At 45.8% G+C, this 19,467-nt stretch overlaps 1 protein-coding gene across 9 annotated transcripts in view; it reads left to right on the top strand.

Moving 5' to 3' along the window:
• Nucleotides 1–19,467, top strand: part of LOC118401067 (homeodomain-interacting protein kinase 2) — a 106,960-nt gene that overhangs the window by 77,880 nt on the left and 9,613 nt on the right. For 6 of the 9 annotated variants that reach the window (XR_008075376.1, XM_052474811.1, XM_052474810.1 and 3 more), the window contains exons 5-11: nucleotides 1,913–2,011; nucleotides 9,261–9,439; nucleotides 9,620–9,782; nucleotides 12,880–13,102; nucleotides 14,088–14,209; nucleotides 17,158–17,288; nucleotides 18,947–19,138. Coding sequence is in view for 8 of the 9 variants with exons in the window: in XM_052474811.1 (XP_052330771.1) it covers nucleotides 1,913–2,011; nucleotides 9,261–9,439; nucleotides 9,620–9,782; nucleotides 12,880–13,102; nucleotides 14,088–14,209; nucleotides 17,158–17,288; nucleotides 18,947–19,138 (1,109 nt within the window). In the remaining variant the exon portion in view is untranslated. The remainder of the gene's footprint in view (nucleotides 1–1,912; nucleotides 2,012–9,260; nucleotides 9,440–9,619; nucleotides 9,783–12,879; nucleotides 13,103–14,087; nucleotides 14,210–17,157; nucleotides 17,289–18,946; nucleotides 19,139–19,467) is intronic. The other 3 variants (XM_052474812.1, XM_052474807.1, XM_052474806.1) reach the window with 2 other exon arrangements.

Here is a 19,467-nt window from a genome sequence, read left to right as displayed (position 1 = left end):
GTCATGCAGTGAATCTGCAGACATATTTTTACTGTATTGAACATCCTGACCCCACAATACCAATATCTCAGCTGGATATATACGCCCTCACTGCTCTACTGCACTTAGCAATATTCTCTCCCAAGATTGATCAGCTTTCCTTGGAGACTCACCAAAAGTCCGTCCCAAATGGCACCTCACTCCCTATAAAGTGCACAACTTTTGACCAATGTGCCATTGCCTGACACACCCCATGTCTTTGTTCTTATTCATACAAAATGAGGCACAACAACATAACACATTGACATCCAATAATGTAGGTCCTTGCAACATTGACCTTTCAGTAAGTACAGAGGATAACACTGCGTGTGTGTGTGTGTGTGTGTGTGTGTGTGTGTGTGTGTGTGTGTGTGTGTGTGTGTGTGTGTGTGTGTGTGTGTGTGTGTGTGTGTGTGTGTGTGTGTGTGTGTGTGTGTGTGTGCGCTCGTATGTTATACAAGAGGCTGTCACTGTGTGAAAAGGTAGAGATAAGTTATTTCCTTGTATATTAGGACACGGCTACAGCCTCATATTTGTCCATGGTTGTTGGCAATGGAAAATCAGATAGCTAGTAACCAACAACTTTTTCCCTTTCGCTGAGACAGAAACAGGGATAGGCCTGTCAGAGTGATTGCTAAGCTTCGCTTCGACCTTGGCTTGTCGTGTATTTCCATTTTACAGCAGCCGTGATAATGCTGATACTGTAATTAAAACGAGTACAGCGTGTTTGGTCAGAGAGTTTTCCTCTGATTAATAGGTCCGTAAGATTAGTGTATGTCCACATACTACATGTGGGTTTGTGTGTTTCTATGCTTACATGTATGTCCCTGCTTTTGCCCATACACACGTTTTGTGTGTGTATTTTATATTATTTAACTAGACAAGTCAGTTAAGAACAAATTCTTATTAAAAAATGACAGCCTACCGGGGAACAGTGGGGTAACTGCCTTGGTAAGGGGAAGAACAACAGATTTTCACCTTATCCGCTCTGGGATTCGATCCAGCAACCTTCTGGTTACTGCCCCAACACTCTAACCACTAGGCTGCCTGCCACCCCAAAAGTTTGTCCGCGCCAGTGTGTGTGTTTCACCACCCCAGGCCTGCTAGCTAGCTCAGTCCTTTTGCCGACAAACAGTAGTGCTCAGTCCTGCTAGTGCTAGCTAGCTCAGTCCTACTAGCTAGCTCAGTCCTGCTGCCGATAAACAATAGTGCTCAGTCCTGCTAGCTAGCTCAGTCCTGCTGCCTATAAACAATAGTGCTCAGTCCTGCTAGCTAGCCCAGTTCTGCTGCCTATAAACAATAGTGCTCGGTCCTGCTGCCGATAAACAATAGTGCTCAGTCCTGCTAGCTAGCTCAGTTCTGCTGCCGATAAACAATAGTGCTCAGTCCTGCTGGCTAGCTCAGTCCTGCTGCCTATAAACAATAGTGCTCAGTCCTGCTAGCTAGCTCAGTCCTGCTGCCTATAAACAATAGTGCTCAGTCCTGCTAGCTAGCTCAGTCCTGCTGCCTATAAACAATAGTGCTCAGTCCTGCTAGCTAGCTCAGTCCTGCTGCCTATAAACAATAGTGCTCGGTCCTGCTAGCTAGCTCAGTCCTGCTGCCGATAAACAATAGTGCTCAGTCCTGCTAGCTAGCTCAGTTCTGCTGCCTATAAACAATAGTGCTCGGTCCTGCTAGCTAGCTCAGTCCTGCTGCATATAAACAATAGTGCTCAGTCCTGCAAGCTAGCTCAGTCCTGCTGCCTATAAACAATAGTGCTCGGTCCTGCTAGCTAGCTCAGTCCTGCTGCCTATAAACAATAGTCTGTAATGAGGGACATGTAAATAGAGTATTTTCAGAGACTAGAGGAAGTCTCATGGGAACTGAATGGAACATCTGTTTCTTGTCTCCACAGACACCCGAGGACCATGAAGGAGAGACAGCGATCAAGTCGAAAGAGGCCCGGAAGTACATATTCAACTGCCTGGACGATATGGCGCAGGTTCAGAGCACTGTATATACAATACACACACATGCACGCATGCACAGACACACACACACACACGCAGTGGAGCCCTTTGCATATGCAGTCGCACAGGGGAAATGAAACCGGCTGTGCTTCGACTGAAACCCTTCTTCATTTCAGATTATTTTCTTTCTTCTTATTTTCTCTAAAACCACCGCTTAATGAATGACAGGCTGACATCGTAGTCGAGCATTTGGTCAACTCAGTCACAGTATTTCCTGTGTGTAGTTTGCTTTCTTATTTAAGCTGGGTGAATGTTGTGGCCATCACCGAACTGGACTCGTCTGTGTAGGACATGTACACAAGGAGACAGAGAAGGCTAGAGGAGTTGCAGCGTGGGAAGCAACACAATAGCCTTTAGCCCTTAGCTAGGTTGTATTCATCAGGAAATCGTTTTAAAACATTTCACAAGGGCAAATGTAAATGAGGGTTTCTTATTGGAATAGTCCAGGTAGTCCCTGCCTGTTTCAGTCCGTTTTCTTCCATTTGCTGCCCAATGAACAAGAGCTTGCTCTCTCCAGCGCGACGTTTACAGAGAGAACACCTGTGGGAACCCATTTGTTTAGTAAAACAAAGAAAGGATGCATTACAGTGTTTACGTAACCAGGAAGTGACTCATACAACTAAACCCTGGTGTAGAAAAGCACTGTCGCCAAACGGCTTATATCTTATGTGATCCTTCTCATAACATGTCTCCTCTCCCCAACTCTCATTCCGATTGCGGTGGGAAAGTTGACACAGACCTATGACATTTTGCAGATGATGATACGATAGTGTCCCTGCCCATATTTTGTTCTCACTGTCACCCGCCCAAACATACTAGCGTACGTACCGGTAATGATGGAAACCGTGATACATTTCCCAGGCATCTAAAATGTATTGTTCCTTGAGGGGAGGATAAAAAGTTGTCAAGGTACATGACAGATTAAGTCAGGTAAAATATGACTTGAGGTCTACAATCTGATGGCAGTTTGCTCCGTACACCACACACACACAAATCGTCTGGCACGTTAAATCCTTGGGGTTGTCCACCTCATGCGGACCAACAATTGTTCACTTCACTGATGTCCCATCTGGACTATTAGAGTTGACCCAGTGCCCAGCCAGAGTGCTCCAGGTCTGGCATAGTATGCAGACTCAGCGGAAGAGGTGCTCGGTGAAGTTAGTGCCTCTGCCTGGGTTAGTTTAGGAGGCCATACCCCCAAGCTGCTCCTACTCCCAGACACACAACACTGATCTAATGAAATCAACATGCCAGGACCCCATCCAACACACACACAGCACAAGAGGTTGTGGTGGCACCTTAATAGGGGATAACGGATTCGTGGGTAATGACTGGAGCGGAATCAGTGGAATGGTATCAAATACATCAAACATGTGGTTTCCATGGTTTCCAGGTGTTTGATGCCATTCCATTCGCTCCGCTCTGGCCATTATTATGAGCCGTCCTCCTCTAAGCAGCCTCCACTGACGCACAGGTAGGCAGGCTCTCTCTCTCTCACACACACACACACGCACACGCACACACACACACACACACACACACACACACACACACACACACACACACACACACACACACACACACACACACACACACACACACACACACACACACACACACACAGGTTACTAAAATAAACAGAAAGTAAAAAGAGGAGCCCAGTCCTAATTGGGAGAAGAGCTCATGCCGAGTCAGAATCTTTGGCCAGATAAATAAGTTTGCAGTGTGGACATCTGTCTTCATTTGTATAATGGATCATATCAGAAGGCACAGAGGGACTGGAAAGAGAGACTCGGGTTGATTACTGGGACGTCTGCCAATGGTGACATTCTTGTTGCTTCCACACTGTCTTGGGAAATATGGGGAGAGCTTAAAGTTCTAGAGGACCCATCTCCATGTGATCTCTAGTTAGCACTAGCTAAACTGGATGCAGCCTGAATGGAGAACTAGATAGACGGAGGCCAAGAGATTTTAGTCGTGGCTATGTTTTCACCACACACAACTCTGCGACCCAGCATGACTTTACAATAGCAGTTGCTGACAGCGAAGCAATGGCCGAAAGACAAGCTCCTGACATTCAGTTTCACTACTACTAACTAGTCTCCCTTTCCTCTAAGTAATATTACTGACCTCAACTCAGATGGGATGCTGTTAGTTGTCCAACAATAAACCTGATATTCTACACTAGGGTTGTGAATTTGTTCTGTACACATCATAGTCTTGCATGGTTAACTCCACCTCTCCTCAGGCACAGGCAGCCTGATGTGTCCCAGTGCAGCTTGGACATCTGCTGTCATGTTCTCCAGTGCCATGTCATGTCACAGCGCCTCAGTATAGAAATAGAAGCACTAGATTCTAGATTATATAATAACATGTTCTGGAGTGAGTGCCATGTCATAGGTCCTCAGGAATTACTAGATTCTAGATGATATTTCTATAATAACATCTGCTGTCGTGTCCTCGTGTTCTGGAGTGCCATGATGTAGGTCCTCAGGAGTTACTAGATTCTAGATGATATTTCTATAATAACATCTGCTGTCGTGTCCTTGTGTTCTGGAGTGCCATGATGTAGGTCCTCAGGAGTTACTAGATTCTAGATGATATTTCTATAATAACATCTGCTGTCGTGTCCTCGTGTTCTGGAGTGCCATGATGTAGGTCCTCAGGAGTTACTAGATTCTAGATGATATTTCTATAATAACATCTGCTTTCGTGTCCTTGTGTTCTGGAGTGCCATGTCATAGGTCCTCAGGAGTTACTAGATTCTAGATTCTATTTCTATGATATAATGTCTCTGAGGCCTGAAATATCCATAGACATGCGTATACAGACACCGCACTCGTCATGTAAACTACACTGAACAAAGATAGAAACGTAACATGCAACAATTTCACATTTTTTGCTGAGTTACAGTTCATATAAGGAAATCAGTCAATTGAAATAAATTCATTAGGCCCTAATCTATGGATTTCACATGACTGGGAATACAGATATGCATCTGTTGGTCACAGATACCTTAAAAAATAGGTAGGGGCTTGGACCAAAAAAACAGTATCTGATGTGACCACCATTTGCCTCATGCAGCGTGACACGTCTCCTACACATAGAATTGATCAGGCTGTTGATTGTGGCCTGGGGAATGTTGTCCCACTCTTCTTCAATGGCTGTACGAAGTTGCTGGATATTGTCGGGAACTGGAACGCACTGTTGTACACGTCGATCCAGAGCATCCGAAACGTGCTCAATGGGTGACATGTCTGGTGAGTATGCAGGCCATGGAAGAACTGGGACATTTTCAGCTTCCAGGAATTGTGTACAGATCCTTGCGACATGGAGCTGTGCATTATCGTGCTGAAACATGAGGTGATGGCTGCGGATGAATGGCACGACAATGGGCCTCAGGATCTCGTCACGGTATCTCTGTGCATTCAAATTGCCATCGATAAAATGCAATCTTGTTTGTTGTCCGTAGCTTATGCCTTCCCATACCATAACCCCACCTCCACCAGCAATGTTGCACTCTGTTCATAACGTTGACATCGGCAAACCCCTCGCCCACACAACCCTATACACTCTGTCTGCCATCTGCCCGGTACAGTTGAAACTGGGATTCATCTGTGAATAGCACACTTCTCCAGTGTGCCAGTAGACATCGAAGGTGAGTATTTGCCCACTGAAGTCTGTTACGACGCTGAACCGCAGTCAGGTCAAGACCCTGGTGAGGGTTTCTGACAATTTGTGCAGACATTCTTCGGTTGTGCAAACCCACAATGTCCGGGTGGCTGGTCTCAGACGATCCCGCAGGTTGAAGACCCTGGATGTGGAGGTCCTGGGCTGGCGTGGTTACACGTGGTCTGCTGTTGTGAGGCCTGTTGGACATACTGACATATTCTCGAGAGAGAGAAAAAATGACGTTGGAGGCTTATAGAGAAATAACATTTTAATTAATTGGCTACAACTCTGGTGGAAATTCATGCAGTCAGCATGCCAATCGCAGGCTCCCTCAAAACTTGAGACATCTGTGGCATTGTGTTGTACGACAAAACTGCACATTTTAAAGGAGCTTTTTATTGTCCCAAGCACAAGGTGCACCTGTGTAATGATCATTCTTGATATGCCACACCTGTCAGTTGGATGGATATATTAGCAAAAGAGAAAGGCTCACTAACTGGGATGTAAACAAATGTGTGCACAATATTTGAGATAAATCATTTTTGTGCATATGGAAAATGTTATTTCAGCTCATGAAACATGGGACCAACACTTTATATGCGTTTATATTTTTGTTCAGTGTATAATAGGACCATGCTCAATTTCAGAGCTTTTTGTGTTGTGGGCAGGATAAAAAAAGAAGTGATGATTATACTAAAAGTATTCTACTGCTTTGCTGCTCTTTGACTTTATGATCTAGCATACTCATAGATAGGTCTTGCTATGGCTCGGCATTCAATCAATTCACTACAATAGAATGCCTGCTGTTCTCCGTAACATTAACATATATACTGTACATTTCTGCTGTGCTACAATGCTAGTATGGAGTTAGATTGCCTCCGTACACATACATAGGCAAGGCGACACATTCGCAATTCGACTGAGTGCGTTTCCCAAAGTAATTTTTCCCTCTCGCAGAGGACAGCGTGATTATTTTCCCCACCTCATTCCAGAGATTATTCCTTTATCACGGCGAGTGGAGATGTGCAAGGCAGGGAGGGGTTAGGGACGGAGCCTGAATAACTTGCGTAGGAACGAGAACTCAATCATATTGTTTGGCGTTGACTGGCAGCACATCAGATAGCCCCTGAAGCAGGGCTATAGGTAAGCTGTATCTTTATGAAAAACGGTCCCGCTATCTCAGCATAGCAATCACAATAAACAAGCACGCTTGTCCCTGTCTGTGTCCCTGTCCCCCAACTCAGACATGCCACTGAAGGCTGTGGGCTGCTCCAGAGCGGCTCTGCCTCAGTTTATACCTCTACCTCCCCCTCTGCCTCTACTTCCCCATCTGCCTCTACTTCTACTTCTACCTCCCCTCTGCCTTAGCTTCTACCTCCCACTCTGCCTCTACATATCCCTCTACCTCCCCCTCTGCCTCTACCTCCCCCTCCTCCTCTCCCCCTCTGCCTCAGCCTCTACCTCCCCCTCCTCCTCTACCTCCCCCTCTGCCTCAGCCTCTACCTCCCCCTCTGCCTCAGCCTCTACCTCCCCCTCTGCCTCAGCCTCTACCTCCTCCTCTGCCCCAGCCTCTACCTCCCCCTCTGCCTCAGTCTCTACCTCCCTCTCCTCCTTTCTGCCTCAGCCGCTACCTCCCCCTCTGCTTCAGCCTCTGCCTCAGCCTCTACCTCCCCCTCTGCCTCAGCCTCTACCTCCCTCTCCTCCTTTCTGCCTCAGCCTCTACCTCCCCCTCTGCTTCAGCCTCTGCCTCAGTCTCTACCTCCTCCTCTACGTCTGCTTCAGCCTCTACCTCCCCTCTGACTCATCCTCTACCTCCTCCTCTCCCCCTCTGCCCCAGCCTCTACCTCCCCACTGCCTCTACCTCCCCCTCTACCTCCCTCTCCTCCTTTCCCCCTCTGCCTCAGCCTCTACCTCCCCTCCTCTGCCTCAGACTCTGCCTCAGCCTCTATCTCCCCCTCCTCCTTTCCCCCTCTACCTCCCCCTCTGCTTCAGCCTCTACCCCCCCCTCTGCCTCAGCCTCTACCTCCCCCTCCTCCTCTGCCTCAGTCTCTACCTCCTCCTCTACGTCTGCTTCAGCCTCTACCTCCCCCTCTGCCTCATCCTCTACCTCCCCCTCTGACTCAGTCTCTACCCCCCCTCTCCCCCTCTGCCTCAGTCTTTACCTCCCCCTCCTCCTCTCCCCCTCTGCCTCAGCCTTTACCTGCCTCTACCTCCTCCCTTACCTTATTTTAATAAGCAAACAGCAATACATATCGGGTTAATTCTTCGTTTATTTTGCTTCTCAGCAGTAGATAAAAATCTCAGCGACGGCGCCAGTGGAGTTTTGAAGCGGCTCTGCTCTTTTCTATGAATACCAGTGTAAATGTTTGTAATGTCAGTAAGGTGCAAGGGTATCACTATGTGCTGTGACACTGGTGTTGACACCCTAACTGATGAAGCCTTATGAAGGTCGTATGTGTGTTTATAAATAGTTCTATCCATGGGAAAGGCAGCAGTGTTTTTCCTGTCCTTCGCAGCAATAGTACAGGCTGCCTCTGAAATGGCACAGTATTCCCATAGGGCTCTAGTCAAAAGTAGCGCACTATATATTCAGAATAGGGTGCCGAAAGTAATGCACTATATTCAGAATAGGGTGCCGAAAGTAATGCACTATATTCAGAATAGGGTGCCGAAAGTAATGCACTATATTCAGAATAGGGTGCCGAAAGTAATGCACTATATACAGAATAGGGTGCCGAAAGTAATGCAATATATACAGAATAGGGTGCCGAAAGTAATGCACTATATACAGAATAGGGTGCCGAAAGTAATGCACTATATACAGAATAGGGTGCCGAAAGTAATGCACTATATACAGAATAGGGTGCCGAAAGTAATGAACTATATACACAATAGGGTGCCGAAAGTAATGCACTATATACAGAATAGGGTGCCGAAAGTAATGCAATATATACAGAATAGGGTGCCGAAAGTAATGCACTATATACAGAATAGGGTGCCGAAAGTAATGCACTATATACAGAATAGGGTGCCGAAAGTAATGCACTATATACAGAATAGGGTGCCGAAAGTAATGCACTATATACAGAATAGGGTGCCATTTCAGACACAGCCTCAGTAAACACTTTAAGGTCAGGGGAAATCTGTGATTGCTCCATCCATTTTTTGACTTTTAAATGTATGATATATACCCATTGATTCTTGAACTTATAAGCTTAGTTAAACGTATGAGCTTAGTTAAATTATCTTACCCCATCTTACCCAAATATGAGCTTGTTTTACTCCTTTGTTTATCAACAAAAATATTGTAAACAAACACTCTATAGCCTCAAAATATGGTTTAAAAATGTCATTTTTATGGTCAGTCATTGCATCCATAACTCTGTCTATGAATTTAAGAGCAGTTACATTTCTCCAACCCCATCCTTCAGCTGTTTACCATATCAGTGTTTGGGTCAGGCTTTGTTGTTGTTTGAACCGCAGATTGCCCCTTTAAGGCCTGAAAATGTCCCTCCGAAATGCTAATCGCTAATGCTTATTCTGTATGTTGTCTGTCTGCAGGTGAATATGACGGCAGATCTGGAGGGTAGTGACATGCTCGCGGAGAAGGCAGACAGGAGAGAGTTCATCGACTTGTTGACCAAGATGCTGACAATCGACGCGGACAAAAGGATCACCCCCATCGAGACCCTCAATCATCCCTTCATAACCATGACCCACCTCCTCCCCCACAGCACACAGTACGTCTATTCTAGAGATTCCACCCCGTATCTCATGGACATAGTTAGATAGTGAATAGATAACTGGGCAAAAAGTAGCCTAGTAACTGAACTAAATCGAAATGAGGCAGGCTCATACTCACCTCTTTCTCCCCCTCCCCCCCGCCCTCTCTCTCTCCCCCTCCCCCTCTCTCACTCCAGTGTCAAGTCCTGCTTCCAGAACATGGATATCTGTAAGCGTCGTGTGGGCATGTACGACACGGTCAACCAGAGCAAGACCCCTTTCATCACCCACGTGGCCCCCAACACCTCTACCAACCTCACCATGACCTTCAACAACCAGCTCAACACTGTGCACAGCCAGGTACCTACTGTGCACAGTGTGGATGATTTTACTTCACATACTCCTCACAATTCATACAACCTCAGCTACTGTCGGTGGTGACCAGCACTATCCATAACCAGGACATGTAGCAAGCTAATGCAGTAATGAAGCGTATGCACTACTACCCGTGTGCAATACACGCTCCAAACAATGTGTCATTAGGACGTCCCCAGGATGGAACGAAATGGTCTGTTAAAGTTGTCAGGACATTGTGTCATGGTCCCCTGGGGGTTTCGTCTAGTTCCCTGCTGGTCCCGGGGACGTCCCAGAGGACATTCTTTGAAACGTTCTGTCGTGGCCCCCTGGAGGTTTTGTCTAGTCCCCAGTTTGTCCCTGCAAGATTGACTTTATCAAAACATTAGGAAATGTAGCTGGCGAAATTCTTTCTACGATAAACATTAGAAATTGGATGGCCATGCATTATTTTAGCAAAAAAAGACCTTGTAAGCTAATTTAATTATGTGTGGCTGCTAGCCAAATAGCGTTACACTTTTCTGATTAAAATGTTTTATTTTGAGTGAAGGAAAACTATAGTTTCACGCCGCTGGTCTCTACTGAAGCAAAAAAGAACACGATTGACTTTCAATAAAAAACGCAGGTGGAATGGTCCTGAGAACGTCCTAATAAGGTCCTCACATGGTCCTCAGTGACATCCTGGGAGCTTACAGGGAAGTAGACAAAGGTCCCCCAGAGAACTTGGGACTATCACACAGTGTTCTTAGAACGTTGTGTCAAAACCCTTAAGGGACCTAATGGGAATGTCACCTAATATCCGCAGGACGTCCCGTTTGCTGGGCAACCATTAGCTTGGTTCGTGTGTTTTTTCAGGCTAACACTTTACACAGCACATTACGCACAATCAGCTCACATCTCTTTATTTGAAGGCAATGCATTGACCATTTTCAAGAAAACACTCCCTATAGTAGAAAGCTCAAGGAGCATATTAAGGCCAAGACAGCCAAGCTAGGTGTCTGTCTGTGCCTCAGGCTCATTGGGGACTGTCACAAACTGCTGAAGAGATATACATGACAAACTTACACTTCCTGCTTGGCTTGCAGTTTAGCGCTTTTCAGGCCTTCAAAATCCCACCAGCGGGCTTCCTCCTCTCCTCCTGTTTCTCTTCCTTTTGCCTTTTGAGCTTCAGCATGTAGGGCTTTGTGGGGTGCATGTGACTCTATACTGCTGACTTTTTGCTTCTGCTGGAATCATGAAATGGCTGCATACTTACATTTTTCAGATTGTGCTGAATTAGATTTGCAGCTCTCGTTTTTTTCTGGCAAACAGTGTTCTTTATCACTAAACATATTGACAGGCACAGAACCCACTCTGTGCAGGTCGAGGTAAAACCTAGACTGCGCTGTAATAAATAGCTTAACGCTCATTTTTCTACTTCGCCATCAGAGCAACTTGGTTCTGTGTGGTATGAGCAGCGCTAAGTAAGTGATTTATTTAGCCGGGAAAACATTGAAATGTCTTTGGGTTTTTTATTTGCAGGCTCTCTCTGTGTTGTGTATGATGAATGCCACACTTGCATATTGATTAACTCCTCTCCCCCGGTGCTCATCGAGCTTGCTAAAATGTGCCAAATGAAAAATGAATGTGCCGTCTCTGAATTTTCAACCACTCAGGCTTAATGAAAAGACGCTAATTAATCCGGGTGTTGTCGAACAAATAGTATTTGAGTTAAGACCTGAGCGCACTGGGTGTCTTTAAAAACATTTGTTCCTATCAAAGCTATCTGTAAGCCTTACTTAGGCTTCATTGATGATCTCCCCATGTCCAAGGTCGTATTGATTAGGCACCAAACAGAAGAAAACAGACTAAAACAGGGAGAGACTACCTGAACTTGTCTATTAAGAACCCGCTTTTTTGTTGTCCGTTGCAAACCGTTTTGTTACGGTATGCCCTAATGAATACGACCCAGGTTTACAGCAGCTCACGCAATTAGCAAGTGCCTGACATCTTTTGAAATATGTCTGCTCAAGGATAAAGATGTGGAGTCAAGATAGTGAAGCCGAGAGACAAAATGTCAGTTTGCCCAGCAACTACTCTGCTCATTATTAGACTTTGGCAACATTTGCATTTTAAGAGCATTGCATAAGACTCGATTCTGTCACTTAGGAATCCAGTTGGCTCTTTCAATGTTGACCCTTCACAGAGATAATTGAGTGTCTTGAGTACTGGGTCCAGGATTATTTGGGTCCGTTGAGACATATTGTTGTGTAGCCAGAGGGAGGACAAAGACACTGGGAGGAGAAAGGATTTGTCTTTTTGTCTCGTCTCTATATCACAGTCTCCACTAACCTGGGTTTTATTCATTAGGCTCACTGTATCAAAATGTAGCAAAACGTTTTGCAACGGAAAACAAAAACAAGTGCTTCTTATTGGACCAGCTCAGGTAGTCCCTCTTTGTTTCAGTCCAGTTTCATCTGTTTGGTGCCTTATGAATATAACCCAGATCACTGTTTCTGTTTGGTTCCTATAGTGCTTCATTGAAGCGTGTACATGTATGTGGATATTTAGTTGTGTACACAATACATTGAGAGATTCTCCATTGATGTGCATACTTGTGGCAGCTCTAACAGTATGTGTGTATGTACATGTACAGTATGGACAAATAATCCTCTGTGGCTCAATGTATTGTTTATGTAGAGTAATTATAGCACTATCAAATACTAGGTTGGTGATGGAAGTGATTTGTCACATTGATTCTCTCTTTCCATCACATACTCTATTTCTCTCTTTCTCTAGGTTCTTTCACTCTTTTCACTGAAATGCAACATGTACAGTACATTAAAGCTGATGGACACAGGCTGAGAAATATCACACTGATATTTATAATATTCAGAGAAATATTACAATGCCCTAATTTTGCCCTCTGTTTGAATGTATCACTAATGTACCATTAAGACATCTAACGCATAATAAATAAATTACAATGATATTTTATGTCGCGATGAGTTAGGATAGTATCCCCCCCCCCAGCAACCCACCAACCTTCAGAACCTTTTGAGCTTACCACCACCACCCAGCATTTCCTCATGGCTTTTTGTTTCCGATCCCATTCTTACTTTAGGCCACCAACCTGGCTCCCTCCACCACCAGTGCCACCCTTTCCCTTGCCAACCCCGAAGTCTCCATACTAAACTACCCATCTGCACTCTACCAGCCGTCCGCAGCCTCCATGGCTGCCGTGGCCCAAAGGAGCATGCCCCTGCAGCCCGCGGCCCCTCAACTCTGTCCTGCCCGGCCTGACCCCTTCCAGCAGGCCCTCATCGTCTGTCCACCAGGCTTCCAAGGTAAGAGATTAAACCAACACAGTGTATGCTGTGTAAAAAGGCCACAGGTCTAGGATCAGCTTCCTCTATCCCTGAGTTTAACCTTAAGCATTGGTCCTATATCAGTGGTTAGGTGTCTGTAACGATGGATTGTTTGCCGCCATCTTGGAACAGGTTTACTTTGAAAAAGCATCAGAAAGATAAAAGACTGCAACAGGATTACCTGTATACATAAATGCTAAATGAGTGAATTAAAATAGCCTCTATAAGCCTTTATATAGCAAACAGTGCTGGACTTGGGAAGGAGCTCACTGGTGCTGAGTACCGGCACCTCAAATGTTCTACTGCTTGAGCTCCTATTCGTCTTATAGAATATTAGCTCAAAAGTAAATATAAACAGTACCGGCACCCAAAATGAGTAACGGTACCTATTTCAAACACTGCCTGTCAAAGGCTCAGTCAGTTTCAGTAGACTAGATCAGCACCAGGGAGTTTTGTTTTTCTCCTGAAGAGAGAAGGGCTTATCAAGCTGTGAGCAGGCACTGCACACCACTGGCTGTGTAGATTTTTTGTTCTGTAACTTCCACTGACCCCCCAAGGCCACGGCAGTCTTCATGTTGAAGAGATATGCTGTGATACATTTATGAGCTAATTAGTCATTTAAAAATGCATTTATCTATGATTGATGCTTTTGAACCACCGCTCTGGTCTAACCTCTGTTTATGAGGTTAATACTGAAAGAAACATTCTTTTTTGGGAGGGGGGGTTCCTGTGGAACGGCGGATAAGAATTTCCATTTCCTGTTTGCTCCACTCAACCAAGGGTTATATAGATATCATTTATGTTGTCATTACTAACTTAATGTTTTCAAGATGAATCTGTAATTGAGTACAGTATCACTAAACATTTTGCCATCATTGTTTCTTCCAGGGTGCAGGCCTTTTTGTGTGACACGTAGAGTATTGTTGTTGTCGTTGACCTCATCTATGTTGTTGTGTGTCCTCAGGGCTGCAGGCTTCCCCGTCCAAGCACACAGGCTACTCTGTGCGGATGGAGAATGCCGTTCCTATAGTGACGCAGGCCCCCGGCGCTCAGCCGCTGCAGATCCAGACAGGCCTGTTGACACAGGTAGGGAGTAGTGACGTGGCCGTCATCGTGGAGATCAGGGGGCCCACATATAGTCCCTTAATTGCATCGCAGGAACTCATAATGATAGCTCATCTTTGTTCCCCTGCGGTGCACAATACACTGAACCTATTCTATTTACTGGGAGACATGAATGTCTCCCTAAACACACATATGGCTAAAAGGGTCTTTTGTATGCTTTTGTTGATGAAAGCTACTTTGGAAATGTCAGGCTGTACCTCTGTGTCCTTTACCTACATCAGTGTAACAGGCTAGCCTTTGATCAAGGCAGGGAGTCAGTCTGTGTGTTCTTGTGATCCTTCTGCCCCTGCTGGTAGCTGCTTTGCCTGAGTGAGTTAAACCCTGTTTCTAGTGTCCTCCCACCCTCCCTTTCTCCTGGAGGAAGAGGCTGCCATGGTTTGATGAACAAGAGGGAGAATTTGTTTGTTCACATTTAAAGTTCTCACTAAAATCCTTGTGGAGCTGTAGTAGGTTTACCAGCGAATGTACAGTCATTTGAAAGAACATACATACCCATACATTATTCCTACAATAGACTATAAAGTCGTAAAGTGGAGCAGTAGGCCACCTCCCACTCTGGTTTCTGGAAATTTCCATAAGCGCTTTAAAGTCCTAGGAGTAAGAAGGGTTCCCTTATCTCTTGTTAATCATGCAGTAGCCAACTAGCGAGGCTCTCTGTGCTGTGTAGAAGACTAATCTGTCAGATTCCAAATGATGATTAGCTTTAGGGCTGCTTCCATGTCAGGCACTCTGGAATTATAGGCCTCAGAAGAGAGGGACAGATTAGGAAACGCTTGAGGGTTTTGAGGGGTTCGCTCAACTCCAAAAGGCTTCAAAGGTCACCCTATACCCTATAGCATTAACTTCATTTATAGCATTCATTCAGAAAGACTGCCTCAAAAGAAGCTTTCATACAATATTTCTACAGTATATTCAATTCTACAGTACAAAGCATGCCGTTTGTACAGATAAGTAGCACATCCAATACGTGGAAGTACTGGATCTAAATCCCTCATTGCCTTTTCTCTGGGAGGTCTCTAGTGGGTGTGGGTGGGTTTAGCCTTCAGGCCTTTCTGCAGCCACAGCCCACCCTCGGCCCAGGTCGGGCTCAATCTCTCTGGGTGTCTGTAGAGCAGAGCTGAGGCTGGGTGGTGGAGCTGTGAAGGAGGGCCCCCAGGAAGGCAGCCAGGCAGGACCTTTATCTGGATCAGGAATGCAGAACATTTGGAAACAATTGGGGAGTGAGAGCCAGGGCTTTCAGGGCCCTGAGGTGACAAAGGGTTTTTTCCTCGGGGAGAAGAGGTTGTTGTTGGGAGGCGGGGAACTAGCTAGCACCGCTGCTACTGGGGCGATGGGCCTGGGAAGAAAAGAAAAGGGCCTCTTAACCGGGTTAGGGGCAGACAGGCCGATTACACAACACAGACGCCCGGCGAGAGAGGAATGCATACTGCCAGGAATGGAGTGAGCAGGATGGATGAAGAGATAGAGGGGTGGAGAGAAGGCGATGGAAGTATTAGTGGCTCTTAATGGGTTCTGGCATGTTGATAAAAGGACTTGAGATGTGAATTTAACCATGGGATATGTAAAGGGGGTCTGCAAGTGGCTTAGGTTGTCTCCATTGGCTGTGCCTGTGTCCTTTATCCATCCACAGCCCGGTCATGTTTTATTGACCTAAAGATGCCTCTCTCCCCCTTCACCCATGGACTGTTTTTGTTTGAAGTTAATCATCTCTCCCAACGTACCTCAGACAAAACAATTCCACTCCCACAAGCTAGCGGTCATACGCTGTTCAACCTCACAATCATTTTTTAACAGTAGAGTTGAACAGTTACATTGTGCCAAGAAACGCGGACGCCACTCGAAGAACAGACCTGGAGATGTATATGCTTGGCACTCCGTATGAGCCCGGCCCAGATGTAGGCTGAAGTATTGAGTGCTTTGTCCTCTGTGCTGTGCTGTATGCTGCAACACGTACCGATGCTGCCGAGGTAAATAGAATGTGCAAATGCTAATAAAGGAACAATTCATTAGAACCCCACATTAAAGTGCTAATCAATAGAGCTGCATTAAACTATTAGGGCTGCAGACACACACACACACACACACACACTCGACTCGTGGCATATTATGCCTGGAAACTCTCTGCGTAATACAAAAGCAGGTCCTTTCACAGCAACAATGTGAATTTAATTAAAAGCGGAACTGATTTGGATAATGCCAAACACTTCAGCACACACACAGGAACCAGGAGGGGAGAGGCAACACATCTTTATCAAACATCCAAAGTCCTATCTATGCTCTGTTGATGTGTGCTGTCTGCAAGGCCAGAGAATTCAACTGGTTTTGTTTAAACAGCCTGACGCTGGCCAGTTGTTCTGCTTGTATCTGCAAACCTATTGGCTGTTTTGTGTTTTTACAGGGAGTCCTTATCTTTTGTTACACTTTAGCGCATTCAATTATTTTCTCTTGTTTTCCCTGTTGCTTTAATCTCTGGAATTAAAACAATGGGAGATAAAACAACACATTTTTTTAGGATGTGTTCTTCCTACCTAAGACTGATTATAAACTGAGTGTTTAAACTTGGTGGACAAAACTGCTCTAATTACGTTGGTAACCAGTTTATAATAGCAATAAGGTACCTCGGGGGTTTGTGATATATGGCCAATATACCACAGCTAAGGGCTGTGTCCAGGCACTCCACGTTGTGGCGTGCATAAAAACAGCCTTTAGCCATGGTATATTGGCCATATACCACACCCCCTCTGGCCTTATTGCTTAAGTATACCTCACATGGTTGAAGCGCAGGGTTAATTAGAGATATGATAGAATACGATATAGAATGGAAATAGTGTTCTATTTCATTCTGAGGCTATCCAGAATTCTTCTTATTCTCTTCCTTCCTCTCCTGTCTTCCCCATCTCTCCCCCTAGCAGGCCTGGCCCAGTGGCACCCAGCAGATACTCCTACCCCCGGCCTGGCAGCAGCTTACCCACACCTCGGTCCAGCACGCCACCGTCATCCCAGACTCCATGATGGCCTCACAGCCCCTGGCTAACTGGAGGTAAAGAACATGCCTCCTCTTTATGTTGCACACTGTAAATTGTATACTTTTTGGCAATCGAGTGTCTTATTTTTTTTTACCTTTATTTTACTAGGCAAGTTAGTTAAGAACAAATTCTTATTTTCAATGACGGCCTAGGAACAGTGGGTTAACTGCCTGTTCAGGGGCAGAACGACAGATTTGTACCTTGTCAGCTCAGGGGTTTGAACTTGCAACCTTCCGGTTACTAGTCCAACGCTCTAACCACTAGACTACCCTAAGCACATGTGGGCTGGGCATCTGAAAAGATGCAAGACACTACCATAACAAATCAATTGATCAAAACCTATAAGACCAGAATAGTCATGAAACATTAGACTTGGTCTCACATACCAACAGTATAAGCCTGGCATATCTGTAAGTGAGGCCAAATGACAAAGGTAGAGCAGTTTCATTGTAGCCTGCAATCCAATTTTATATCCTCCATTTCACCATGATGAGACAGAGCGTATCGCTTTGGATTCCAGGCTAGTTTCATTGACCAACTGTGTATTAAAGCCTGGTCAACAGCGAAAGTTCGGATGTTTACAAAGTGCAGAGAGGATCAGTACAGCAGTGTCCTGATTGACAGAGGAGCATGGCCTTGTGACAGGCACTCAGAGGGCTGCTATGAATCACAGTCTATAAGTGAACAGCGAGGCTTTTATAAGAGCACATTTACCTCAGGGAGATTAGATGTATGCACATAAAAGGACATCATCCCAGGCATGGCATGTCACATGGATCACATGTTAGATGGATGGTGCCTGCAGGAAGATAAGCAGGATGCAGGTATATGAGTGTGTTTGTGTGTGTGTGTAATTTAGCAGTGCCGTCTAAGGACAGGGTGTTGGCCAGACACGTCTCTCTCTACCCCCCCTCTCTCTTTCTCTCTCTCTCTCTCTCTCCCTCTCTCCCCCTCTCTCTCTCTCCCTCTCTCCCCCCTCTCTCCCCTCTCCCCCTCTCTCTCTCCCCCTCTCTCTCTCCCCCCTCTCCCTTTCCCTCTCTCTCGCTCTCTCTCTCTCCCCCTCTCTCTCCCTTTCCCCCTCTCTCTCTTTCTCTCTCCTCTCTCTCTCTCTCTCTCTCTCTCTCTCTCTCTCTCTCTCTTTCTCTCTCTCTCTCTCTCCCTCTCTCTCTCTCCTCTCTCTCTCTCTCCCCCTCTCTCTCTCTCTCTCTCCTCTCTCTCTCCCCCTCTCTCTCCCCCTCTCTCTCCCCCCTCTCTCTCTCTCTCTCTCTCTCTCTCTCTCTCTCTCTCACTCTCACTCTCACTCTCACTCTCACTCTCGCCACCCACAGCTCCATTATCCTCACAAAGATGATTGTGAAAGTGTCACACTTCTCTGCAGCGCTATCCCTCTATAGCTTCTGGTGTCAGCTCCGCATGCCCTCCCCTCTCTTCCGCTCTCTTTTCTCCCCTCTGTCTCATGCGGTGACTGCTGCCACCCACAGGCTCCTCTGGGAAATACACATGCTTTGTTTAAACTCTAGTCCCTCAAATGAAGCAGTATGTGCGTATGTGCTGTTATAGATATGTGCTTAGAGATTAAAATCGGCAAGTTCTCCATGACAGTGTTTAAACTTAAACACATACACATAAAACACAGGTTCAGAGTAGTGATGAGACATATGTTGTGTTTCAGGAATTCTCACCAGCACAGTGGCCATTACAATCCCATCATGCAACAGCCGGCGCTGCTGACTGGCCACGTCACCCTACCATCCAACCAGAACCAGCCTCTCAATGTGGGCGTGGCCCATGTGATGAGGCAACCATTGACCAATAACAACAACTCTTCTTCCAAAAAGACCAAGCAGCATCAGATGACTGCCAGGTAAGAACAACTAGGACCTCCTACACAACTAGGATCACCTACACAACTAGGATCTCCTACACAACTAGGATATCCAACCCAACTAGGATCTCCTACACAACTAGGATCTCCTACACAACTAGGATATCCAACCCAACTAGGACCTCCAACACAACTAGGACCTCCAACACAACTAGGACCTCCAACACAACTAGGACCTCCTACACAACTAGGATCTCCAACACAACTAGGACCTCCTACACAACTAGGACCTCCTACACAACTAGGATCTCCTACACAACTAGGATATCCAACCCAACTAGGATCTCCTACACAACTAGGATCTCCTA

This window comes from Oncorhynchus keta, chromosome 22, assembly GCF_023373465.1.
Source record: "Oncorhynchus keta strain PuntledgeMale-10-30-2019 chromosome 22, Oket_V2, whole genome shotgun sequence".
NCBI lineage: Eukaryota > Metazoa > Chordata > Actinopteri > Salmoniformes > Salmonidae > Oncorhynchus > Oncorhynchus keta.
This window is presented reverse-complemented; position numbering and strand designations above follow the sequence as displayed.